Here is a 12438-nt window from a genome sequence, read left to right as displayed (position 1 = left end):
GGAAACAAATCTATTAATAAAATTCATATACCAATTATATACACACTAAACCTCAAAATACATGAATATTGACAACTATAGAGTGAGTTCTGCAGGCACAAGTAAAGGTTTCGCTACCCCACTTTCAATAATGGATAGAACATCTGGACAGGAGATTGATGTGGAAAAATAGAAAATAGGCACCTGGGACGCTTAAGTTGGTTAAGTGTCGGATTCTGGAGCTCCGCTCAGGTCATGATCTTGAGGTCGTGGGGTTGAGCCCTGAATCAGGTTCCACATTGAGCAAGAAGTCAGCTTAAGGATTTTTTTCTTTCCTTCCCCCTGCTCTGTCTCTGTGCACTGTCTCTCCTCCCACCCCTTCTCTCTCTAAAATAAATCTTTAAAAAAGATTCTTCCTTTGTCCCTCCCTCTGCTCATGCACTCTGTCTTAAAAAATAAAAGTCTATTTAAAGGGATCCCTGGGTGGCACAGCGGTTTGGCGCCTGCCTTTGACCCAGGGCGTGATCCTGGAGACCCGGGATCGAGTCCCACATCGGGTTCCCGGTGCATGGAGCCTGCTTCTCCCTCTGCCTGTGTCTCTGCCTCTCTGTGTGTGTGTGTGTGCTATCATAAATAAATAAAATTTTTTAAAAAATCTATTTAAAAAACTAACAACAAAAAAAAACAACAACACTGCAGACGCAAGTAAACCTAACAGACACAACGCTACCAGCAACAGGACACAGAACATTCTCCAGGGTAGACCATACAGTAGACTACAAAGCAAGTATCAAAAAACTAAAACACTGGAGCCCTTGGATCTTCTCTAACCACAATGGAATCCAACTAGAAATTAACAGGAGAGGAAAATAGTATGTAGAAATTAAATCATATACTAGGAACCACTAGTTTCTAGAAAATGGGAGTGAAAATCAAGATGTGTGGGATGCCGTGAAAGGAGTGCTCAGAAGGATACTAAGAGCAATAAACACATTTGAAAAGACAGGAAACCAAGAAAAGAAGAGGAAACTAAACCCAAAGTGAGCAGAAGGAAGAAAATAGGGACTGGAGTGGAGGAAAAATGAAACAGTAAAAAAATGGCACAAAGGGGCACCTGGGTGGCTCGATTGAGCATCCTTCTCTTGATCTCAGCTCAGGTCTTGATCTGAGCTGTGAGTGCAGGCCCTGTGCAGGCTTCTATGCTGGATATAGAGCGTACTTCAAAACAAAGTACACATCAACGGAACCGAGTTGGTTCTTTGAAAAAAATCACCACCACAAGGCTTTGGCTAGGTTGATTCAAAAAAGACGTAATTATACAAAGAGAAGTCAGAGATCACTAGGGATGCTTACAATCTCTTGTAGACATAGGTGGCAAAAGTGAAGCTCCTCAAAACACAAGGAGAATCTGAACTCATAAACACAGCAGATGCACAGAATAAACCCAAGCACTTCTGTTCCACCAAACCTAAGGTTGCCAAGCTTTGTCTACCAAGAACCAAATAGTAAATATTTTAGGTTTTATTGGCCGCATATGCTCCAAGTCACATAGTTCTTTTTTTTTTTTTTTTTTTTTTTTTTAGTCTTTTAAAAATAAAACTGAGTCTTAGCTCTAGACCATACAGAAATTGGGTGACAAGCAATATTTGGGCCATGGACTATAGTTCGCCTGACTGCTGCACTACACCGATGGGTAAGCATGGAAGGAAATTCTAGAGCAGCATTATCCAGCATGGTAGCCACTAGCTATTGGGCTCTTAAAATATTGCCAGGTGGTAAAGTGTAAAATACACACTGGGATTTGCAGACTGTCCAGAACTAAAGTAAAATGGTGATTTCATCTACCTGACATAAATGTCTCTTGAAGCAGGTGACTGTGTCTCTCATGTTTACCACTGCATTCCCAGCACCATCGTGAGCAGTTAACACTTGAAGAAAGAAAATTGCTACCAGCACTGTCTGCTCCTTAGGGCTGCATTTGTCAGCTACCCTCCACATTCCTTTTGATGACACCTGTGAAGTCCTCCACCCACTGCACACTGGCTGTCACCTGCAGAACTGCATGGAATGAGCCTGTGTTGCCCACAAGATCCTGTAAGTGTAGTGTTCATGTCTAAGGAGCTTGTCACCATTACTCTCAACACAAGACACTGTTGACCTCCAGCAACCACTTTTATACATCTTCTAAGTTTACAGTAATCAACTCTTTAATATTCTCTAAGTCATATTTTCACAACCATCTTTTAGAGTCTATAAAACAGTGAACTTGTTCTAAATCAGATCCAGACCACCATCCTCTTTTACCACCATCCTCTCCATCACTGCCCCCATGGCTGAGGTCTTTAAAAGCACATCCAAAATCTTAACACACATTTTAAAAACAGCCACAATGGGGCACCTAGGTGGCTCAATTAAGTATCTGCCTTTAGCTCAGATCATGATCCCAGGGCCCTGGGATTGAGCCCCACTTCAGGCTCCTTGCTCAGCGAGGAGTCTGCTTCTCCCTCCCCCTGCCTGTGGTCTTGCTCATTCTCATTCTCTCTCTCTCTCCCCCCCCCCAACCTCCCTTGAAATTAAAAAAAAAATTTTTTTTAATTAAAAAATAGGGACATCTGGGTGGCTCAGCAGTTGAGCCCTTGCCTTCAGCCCAGGAAATGATCCTAGAGTCTGGGGATCGAGTCCCACATTGGGCTCCCTGCATGGAGCCTGCTTCTGCCTCTGCCTGTGTCTCTGCCTCTCTGTGTGCCTCTCATGAATAAATCTTTAAAAATAAAAAATTAAGATTAAAAAATAAACAGCCACAGTACCTTTATCATACTCTACAAAACTAGGTGATTAGAATATGACTTCTGTCTGGCAAAAGATAAGGTAGATTGATCCTCCAAATGTCAGCATCTGGCTCTCGTGTCTCATAAGAATTATTCAATCTGAAACAATTCTCCAGTTTGTGTCCTCTCATTTCATGTTTTTTGTTTTGTTTTTCCTGGAGAATTGTCACATCCCAGTTTTGTCTGATTGTGTTTTCAGTTGACCTGTGACACTGTCCCATATGTCTTCTGAGTTGATGGGTGCTAGAGGATTGATTACATTCTGATTCATTTTGTCATCAACCCTTTATGGGTAGCGCTCTGTGGACTATTGTAGCACGCTGGGATGCGCGTGTATCTGGTTGTCCCACATCAGTAGTGACAATGATAACCTTTTTCCATCAGCCTTTCACCTTAATTTGTCTCCATTAACTAATGCTGCCTAGGCCTGTCGTCTCACTAGGACTTGCAAAATGGCAATATTTCTAATTTTGTTAATCCTCTCCCATCTATGTTTTTAAATTCACCAGATCACTACTCAGTTTCTTGACCTCCATCCTTCAGTGATCATATTCTTCACTCTTCTTGAGTTCATCCCACAGACGATCCTGTGCTTGGCTATTACTGACATCTTCAGCATCTAGACTCAGTTTTGGGCAGCCCGGATGGCTCAGTGGTTTAGCACTGCCTTCAGCTTAGGGCGCAATCCTGGAGACCCGGGATCGAGTCCCACATCAGGCTTCCTGCATGGAGCCTGTTCCTCCCTCTGCCTATGTCTCTGCCTCTCTCTCTCTCTGTCTTATGAATAAGTGAATGAAATCTTCAAAAAAAAAAAAAAAAAGACTCTCAGTTTCAAGCATTGTGTTTAGTTTTGTCTTTTCGTTCCACCCAGCTACACCCACTGATCAACCACCATTACTTCCCACCTACCCCCCACTTCTGGCAATGCAATTTTCTTCAATTCACAACTTTTCCTCATGAACCCTCCTGTGTAACTCTTAAGAGTACAACAGAAACGTAAAGAAAAGCGATCACTTACACAAGGTTACAAATCAATCATATCTCAATAGAGCTGGCAGAAAAATAAAAATCAGTTCTCTTGGGTGTTATGAAATGATCCACTTCATCTAGTATTACGCTCTTTCTTAGAGTCTCCTTTGTCTGATATTAGCATAGCTGTGGCAGCTTCCCATTACCACTTGCAAGATGTGCCTCTTCCTTTCATTTTAGTCTATTTGTGCCCTAATATTTAAAGTACAATTCTTCAGGGATGCTTGGCTGGCTCAATCAATAGAGCACACAAGTCTTGATCTTGGGGTTGTGAGTTCGAGCCCCATGTTCGGGATAGCGATTTTTTTAAATTAAGAAAATAAAAACTAAAGTATAATTCTTGACGCAATATAGAGGTGAAACCTGCATTTTCTTCCCATGTGGCAATCTGTGTTTTTGCTGGATTAATAGGCACAAGAAGGCACTTCTTATGCAGGCAATATTTATTCCTTCCTCTGGTTGCTGATTACATTGCTGGTACCTTGTGAAAATTCATCTTGCTGCACATTTATGAAGTATGCAATTTTAAACTTTTAAAAGTTTACTTAAAAATTAAACAAGATTAAAGGCATTTGTGTCCACCGGCAATAAATACAGAGCTCTAAACACATCCCACCTTCATACTCCATATAGGCTCAAAGTCTCCCTTGAACCAGAAGATACCTCCAGTGTATGGAGGGATTCCACACAGCATCTGTTTCTTGTGGTTAAGCTAACTCAGCACCAGGGATGTTTTTGTCAAGAGTTTGGGAGCTTGAGGCTGGTGGCTGTTCATCACTGATTTCCAAGCTGTGTCGGATCCCATATCCAAAGTATATGGCAAATCCTAGTAGGGAAATGAGACAAAGTGGTGGAAAAGTAGGCACTCCTCCAACTTAGAAGTGCCCAACAGGCCGCCTACTATGGCCTCTGAGACAGCTTTTAGAAAAGGTAGTAGGAAGAGGGTTGAGTTGTGGCCCTTAAGAAGCCTCTTTTCTTCAGAAAGCCACTTACCAATCACCATCCAGACGCCAAATCGGGCCCAGGTCCCAGAGGTCATCTGCATCATCAAGTAAACATTCGTGAAGATGCTCACCAGTGGGAGCACAGGCAGAGCAGGGACCTGTGGGCAAAATCAGTTAATCCCTGAACACAGCACAGATGTCTGAAAGGGAGATCCCCATGTGGGTGGGAAGGAAGACTCCAGTCCTACACTGTACCTTCAGTGCCTGCTCATATCCCACTGGGTGTTCCCAAAGGAGTGGGTACTGGTAAAGTACCCACTGGTCTAGCTGAGTGTGGATCAAGGAACAGTTCATTGTTTTAGCAACTGACTATTTTCTTCCCTGACCCAGCCTAGAGTGGTAAGACTTCATACAGAGTTCATTCACTCAGGGTGGGTCGTCTGGGGGCATAAAGTCACCTACCTTGAAGTGAAAAGGAGTGGGGTTCTGGGGCTGTCTCCAGATGATGAAAGTGAGCCCAATAATCAGCAGCAGCAGCAGCACACACCCTGTGATATACACCGGGTCTCCAGAGAACAGATGGCTGGGCCACTGGGCCAGTATCAGGCACAGGATTGTCAGCAGGAGAGCTGCAAGGGTCAAGTTGGAAGAGAACAGGTCCAACTCCAGAAGATGTTAACAAATATGTCAAGGCCCCGGGTCACACCCCACCTCAAACTACCCCCATTAAGAAGGGGCACCATCTCTCTGAGCCTCCTCCTTGGCTGCCAAAGACACACAGTCCCACCCATCCCACCATAGACAGAAATCCCACTGCTCACCAAGGAGTAAGGCACATCCATAGGCAATGTGGCCAGATTTCAGAGTTGGGGTGGTGTTGACTGGGTTACAGAGACTCCACAGAGCTTGTACGGTTCCTGCTTCAGGTACAGATTTCAAAGAACTTGCTTGAGGTGCAGGCTTTCTCTCAATTATTTCCATCTCCGTTTTCTCGTTCTTGCTTAAATTCTGGTCTGGCTGGTACCTGAAATGAAAGGTATTAAGATAATACCAGCCCCTGTTCACGCAACATCAGGCAGCCTGATCCACCTTTTCCCTCCCTGAGTGCCACAGTTTACTTAGGAGGCAGCATGAAGCAAAGACGATTAGCTCCTCATCAAACCCAATGAGTCCAAGAACCCCCAGTCAGATGCAGTGGAGTCTCACCTGAGAACAAGAACGGAAAAGACCACCAGGGAGTAAGCAAGCAAGGTCCCAATCGACATGAGGTCCACAAGATCACTGAGCTCAAAGAGGAATGCCATGAACGCTAGAATGAGACACAAACAATGTGGGGGTGGGGGATGAGGAACCACTGGAAATATCCAAGTAAGGGAAATAGATCGAAGGAGTGGGTTTTGTTTCCCCACCTGCAAAAGTTCCAGACACTATGGTGGCCATCATGGGGGTGTGTGTGCAGGGATGAATCCGGGCAAGTCCCCGGAAAAGGAGCCCATCATCTGCCATTGCGTAGATCACTCGAGGCATGGGGAACATGGTGCCCAGGAGGCTGGAGGAGAAAACGAGAAAGTTTGTGAGGAGCAGGGCAGACCCCAACCGGCGTGGGGTCAGGTGGCTCTCCCTCTCATCTCTCAATCCCAAGGGCTGGGATAGCTGACAATCTCCCAGACAGGGAGAAGGCAGACACAGACCTGGATGAAAGAGCACAGAGAGTTCCAGCAGCCACAGTATATCTGGCAGGGGCCCATCCCACATAGAGAAATGCCTGTGGCAACGGGCTGCCCGGATGAATCTGGTAGTAGGGCATCATGAGGGTGAGTGCCGCCGAGACACCAAAATATGCCAAAAAGCAGATGAAGAGCGAGATTATGATGCTCAAGGGGATGGAACGCTGAGGATCACGGGCTTCTTCTCCTGCAGGATGGGTGGAAGTACCAGGTCAGGAAAACATGGGGGTGAAGGTGCAAAATCCTCTTCCCTCTTACACCTTCAATAGGCTACCCTACCCTCCTATCAACCCTTTGCCCGAGGGCAGCCCAACTGTGCCCAAAGCCCTGATGGGACAGAATGACCATGTTACCTGTAGTGGCAATGCAATCAAAACCAATGAATGCGTAGAAACATGTAGCTGCTCCGTGGAGAATCCCTTCAAAGCCAAAAGGCATAAACCCTCCAGAGCCCAGAGGGCCCAAGCTGCAGTGAGAAGGCACAAGGAAGGACAAGGGTGTGTGTGTTCAGCCATCTCTCCTGACGGCTTAGTCAATACCGTAAATCCTGGGCTCCATGACCCTCGCTCATCATCTGGATCCATCAGCCCACCATATTCCTCTTTATTCCCCATGGTGTTCCCAGTTGTACACCCCACACACATTACCATAACCAAGAGTGCCCTCCTAACCTAGAAGTGTCATTGGAGGCAGACATGGCCAGTTTGTAGTCCTCTTCAGTGAGCTGCCAATGGTGTAGATCACCCTTAATGAAGCCAGAGAGGATGATGAAGCTAAGAACCAAAACGTTCACACCCGTGAATATCTTGGTAACCAGAGCCGACTCACTAGCTCCCAGAACCAGGAGTCCTGTGGGAAAGATGGAATATGAAATATCCAAAATAACTAAACCCATATGACAGAAAGCAAGACCGATGGTCGCCAGGGGCTGAGGGGAGAGGGGATGGGCAGTGCCTGCTTAGTAGCTATGAGGGTCCCTACTGGAGGAGGAAGACCAATCCTGCAGAGCAGTGGTGACTGGTCCTTTTGGAGTTGTTTTTTTTTTTATATATATATTTATTTATGGGATTCCCTGGGTGGCGCAGGGGTTTGGCGCCTGCCTTTGGCCCAGGGCGCGATCCTGGAGACCCGGGATCGAATCCCACATCGGGCTCCCGGTGCATGGAGCCTGCTTCTCCCTCTGCCTGTGTCTCTGCCTCTCTCTCTCTCTGTGTGTGACTATCATAAATGAATAAAAATTAAAAAAAAATTTATTTATTTATGATAGACATAGAGAGAGAGGCAGAGATACAGGAGGAGGGAGAAGCAGGCTCCGAGCCAGGAGCCCTACGCGGGACTCGATCCGAGGACTCCAGGATTGCGCCCTGGGCCAAAGGCAGGCGCTAAACCGCTGAGCCACCCAGGGATCCCCCTTTTGGGGTTTGGAACTACATGAAGGTGCACATCTCTGTGCCCTCTAAGATGGCTAATTTCTTATTGTGGTAATCAGTTTGTGATATACACGCGTGCCAAAGCGCCGTGTTATACACCTTGGACTTGCACAATGTCGTCCGTCAATTAAATCTCGTAAAGCCAGGAATAATAAAATGAAGTAGTTAATTTCATGTTGTGTGAATTTCACCTCAATTAAAAAAAAAAAAAAACCAACTTTGGTCTCAGTGCAGAAGAAGAAACCCATCAAAGTAAATGATTCTCAGCTGGGGGGTGACTTTGTTCACCAAGAGACATTTGGTAATGTCTGGAGACATTCTGTCACAGTTTGGGGGTGTAGGTCCCACTGGCAGCTAGTGAGTAGAGGCCAGGGAAGCTGCTCAACATCCAACAATGATTAAAACACACATGCCAGTCATGCACAGGATAGCCCTTCACACCAAAGACTGATCCAGACCAAAAGGTCAATAGTGCCCAGGGACAGACCCAGTAGTCTAAGATTTGCCTTCCTGTTTCTCACTGCAGACCCTCCCTCCCAGTGCTGCTCACCATTCCATGCATAGTTCCCCCTCCACACCCCGCTCTTCCTACCCTAGATGATCCTGGCCTCACCAGTGAGCAGCAGCACCAGGCCCAACGCGAAGAAGTCCAGGTGTGTGGCCAGCACGTGGGGGGCCTGCAGAGAGAAACTTCCCTGCAGGACCCGAGAGACCTGGTTCCCAGTCAAATCATCGAAGGCAGAGCTCCAGGCCCTGGCCACGCTGGCAGCACCTGTGGGAGTAGTAGGACAAATATTCCCTGACGAACATAAACTGAACTACTACTATGAACTATGGAATATCTTTTTTGGGAGGGAAAGAAACCAGATGAAATACTTAATGTCTAAGAGTTTCCTTTCATGAGGTGGGGAAAGCAGATACAGGTGATTCATAAAATAGGTCAACTAATTAATATAGTAAGAAAGAGATGGAGGTTATTGCAGGCAAGAAAAAAGAGAGGCTGGGGAACAGGGGATGAGCCTTGCCAAACCTGTCTCCCTCTCTCCCACCCGAGCTCTGCCTCCCCATGCCCTAGAGTCCGCATTCTTGCCCAGTTTCATTGTTCTAGGAAAGCAGGATGGAACTGAATAGAGGAAGTTTGGGGGTTTTCCTGCACTATTACCCACCTACCCCCGACAAGGTGGATGACAAAACTCAGGATGGAGGGTGAAGCCCCAGCACCTCTCCTCTCTGAGCCCCCGGCTCAAACTTTGAGTCTCTGGCTCCCCACACCGTCCCCGCCATCTCACCAATGACATAAGAGAGTATGAGGTTCCAGCCAGTGATGAAAGCACACAATTGTCCCACTGTGACATAGCTGTAGAGATACGCAGAACCGGAGCCTGGCACGCGGGCCCCAAACTCCGCATAGCAGAGCCCGGACAGCACAGAAGACAGGGCTGCCACCAAGAAACAGATGATGATCGCCGGCCCAGCTTTGTCCTTGGCCACTTCGCCAGCCAGGATGTACACACCTGCTCCCAGGGTGCTGCCCACACCTAAGGCCACCAGATCTAGGGTGTTCAGGCACCGGGCCAAGTGACTCTCAGCCCCCTGCTTTGGCCCCAGGGGCCGCCTGCGCAACAGCTTCTGACCAAACTGGCAAACATGCTGACACAGCATCCTCAGTGGAGCTGAGTGGAGGACGCCAAGATCTGCAGAGAGAACAAGAGAAAGCTGTCAAGAACACCCATCGCCCGTGGCCTTGGGGGTCATCAGACAGAAGACCAATCCTGCAGAGCACTGGTGACAGGACATCCTGGGCAAGTCACTCATCTCTGCGCTTCCATTTCCTCAAATGAGAGTAAGACTTTTAATACATTTCAAAGTTACCAGGAGGGCTACTTGAAAAGAAGCAAGCAAAAGCTTCGAGGACAGGGCCTGGTACTCGGTAAAGCTTGTCCCTATTCGCTGAGGGGACAAGAGCCCTGACTCCTGAAGCCAGAACATCCAGGTTCTCACATCAGCCATCTGATTTCACACAAGCCACCTGCCACTCTTTGGCCTGCCATCCATAAAACAGGGGAAATCATCATCGTCATTACTCCCTCTCTCCCGTGTTAGGTGTGAAGCGACGCTTGCTTTGCCAGGCTTGGTGATCAGAGAGCTCACACTCCACACATTTCTACACCAAGGATCCTGCAACCTGTAGCTTTGCCTCATTCGCCTGCAGAGCAAAATGGAATTGGAATTTTGAGCTGGGGCAGAATGAGGCGGAATTTGCAGGGAGGGAGACTAGCTGGGCTTGGGCAGAGCAGGAAACCAGAATGACCTCCCAGTTGCCTGGAGGGAGGTAGGACCTCTCCAAAGCAGAAAGACAGGCCTGCTTCTGCCTGCCTCTCTGGGGACACAGAAGGTCTCCCCACTGCTCTGCTCTGCAGAGCAGAGCTGAACCAGTCAATACCCAGTATTGTCTGGGACTTCTGCCACTGATTATCCAAAGTACCAGTTTAGCGTTTTGGTCAAGAGCAAGGATTCAAGAGCCATGAACCAGGCCAGAAGAATCCTGGCACCATGTCTACCTGGGTGCCACTGAGTGGCCACTTACTTCTTTTCCTAATGCTGTAGATGAGCCTTCATGCACCACTACTAGGAACATAAGATGGTCCAGCTGCTGTGGATAAGGTGTAGTTCCTCAAAAAATTAAAAATGGGACCACCCCATGATCCAGCAATTCCACTTCCGGGTATATATAGCCAAAAGAATTGAAAGTAGGGTCTCAAAGAGCTAATGGTACACCCCTATACATAGCATCATTCACATCAACCAAAAGGTAGAAGCAACCCATGAGGAAGGGATAAACAATGTGGTGTATACACATAAAGAATTTTTTAAACTTTCTTTTGATTCAAGATCTATGCCTAACATGCTTGAACTGACAACCCTGAGCTCAAGAGTTGCATATACTCTACAGACTAGCGCCCTCATAGAAATATTGTCCAGCCTTTAAAAGACAGGAAATTCTGGTGCATGCTACAAAATGGATGCACCTTGAGAACATCATGTAATTGAAATAAGCCAATCACAAAAAGACAGATGCAAAATACCACTTCTATGACGCACTGAGAGTCATCCATTCAACTCATGGTGCCAGAAAGTAGAATGGTGGTTGCCACGGGCTAGAGGGAGTGGGGCTAGGAGTTGTTTAATGGTTACAGAGTTGCATTTCGCAAGATGAAGAGTCCTGGAAATTGGTTGCACAATGTACACTGAAAAAATGGTTTAAGGCGATAAATTTTATGTGTATTTTACCACCGTTTCTTTAAAATGCTGCTGATGATATGAATACAGGCAGCCTCATTGCGTTGCTGGTTGTACCAAACGAATGACCAAATGTGAGGCTAAAATCACAAACCCCCTGTAAGGTTTAATCTCTAATACTATTTGAACATAAGTCAAAGAAAGGGAGTCTTAGAGCCTCTGGACACTTATCCAGCTACCTCCACCCCCACCCCTTGCACACACAGCTCCCAGCAAACGGGTTCTTCCATCATCCACCCGCAGCCTGGCCAAGCAACTGCACACTTGGGTTGCAGGTCTCTTTAGGAGTTTCTGAACTGTGCACCCAGTCTCCTACGGAAGAGGGGTTACCCAAAGCTTACCAGGTGGTGGGAGCAGCCCTTGGAGCACTGAATCAGTCAGCAAAGCTGAGTTAAGCTGAGTTGGGCTGGAGCTTATCTAGCTCTAAAACCAAAGCTGGGAGTCCACAGGCACCAAAGACAACTCTTATTCCTGTAGGTGGGTGGGGATGGGCGGGGCAGGGTGTTTCTGCAGCAATGCTGTCAGGCAGGGCCACTCCCGCAGTTCTGCTCAAAGCAGAGTTTTAAGATGTTTTTGTTCAATTGTGGTCAAATACGTGTAACATAAAAGTTCCCATATTAACCAGTTTTAAGTGTACGGCTCAGTCGTGTTAAGTACATTCATATTTTATCACCACCCTCGTCTCCAGAACTCTTCATCTTACAAAGCTGAAACTCTGTCCCATTAAGCAACAATTCATACTCCCCACCTCCAGCCCCTGTCAGTAACCATTCAACTTATTCAAGTTTCTGTCTCTGTAAATTTGATCTTTAAAAAAAAAAAAAAGGATTTTATTTATTTATTCATGAGAGACACACAGAGAGAGAGAGGCAGAGACACAGGCAGAGGGAGAAGCAGGCCCCATGCAGGGAGCCCCATGCGGGGAATCCATCCCAGGTCTCCAGGATCAGGCCCCGGGGCTGACGGCGGGGCTAAACAGCTGAGCCCCACAGGCTGCCCCTAAATTTGATCTTTAGATACTTCATAGAAGTGGAATCATACAATAATTGTCCTTTTGTGTCTGGCTTATTTCCCTTAGTATAATGTCCTCAAAGCTCATGCATGTTTTACCATGTGTTTAGAATTCCCCTCCTTTTTGATGCTGCGTAACACGTATACCCTTGTATGTGTACACCATATCTTGCTTATCCATTCATTGGTC

General features: G+C 46.6%; 1 protein-coding gene across 9 annotated transcripts in view; it reads right to left on the bottom strand.

Moving 5' to 3' along the window:
- Positions 1-12438, bottom strand: part of LOC140600214 (cationic amino acid transporter 3-like) — a 44007-nt gene that overhangs the window by 20142 nt on the left and 11427 nt on the right. For 5 of the 9 annotated variants that reach the window (XM_072768340.1, XM_072768333.1, XM_072768306.1 and 2 more), the window contains 10 exons: positions 9227-9631; positions 8551-8709; positions 7179-7356; positions 6861-6973; positions 6472-6694; positions 6190-6329; positions 5987-6089; positions 5602-5804; positions 5243-5409; positions 4830-4938 (listed from right to left, as the gene is read on the bottom strand). In XM_072768340.1, coding sequence (XP_072624441.1) covers positions 4830-4938; positions 5243-5409; positions 5602-5804; positions 5987-6089; positions 6190-6329; positions 6472-6694; positions 6861-6973; positions 7179-7356; positions 8551-8709; positions 9227-9599 — 1768 coding nt within the window. In that variant the 5' untranslated portion in view covers positions 9600-9631. Of the gene's footprint in view, positions 1-4359; positions 4663-4829; positions 4939-5242; positions 5410-5601; positions 5805-5986; positions 6090-6189; positions 6330-6471; positions 6695-6860; positions 6974-7178; positions 7357-8550; positions 8710-8986; positions 9101-9226; positions 9632-12438 lie in introns of those variants that run through there. The other 4 variants (XR_012003435.1, XM_072768307.1, XM_072768355.1 and 1 more) reach the window with 4 other exon arrangements.

The sequence above is a fragment of the Canis lupus genome, chromosome 1 (assembly GCF_048164855.1).
Source record: "Canis lupus baileyi chromosome 1, mCanLup2.hap1, whole genome shotgun sequence".
Classification (NCBI taxonomy): Eukaryota; Metazoa; Chordata; class Mammalia; order Carnivora; family Canidae; genus Canis; species Canis lupus.
The sequence above is the reverse complement of the archived record's forward strand: the minus strand, read 5'-3'. Positions and strand labels throughout refer to the sequence as shown.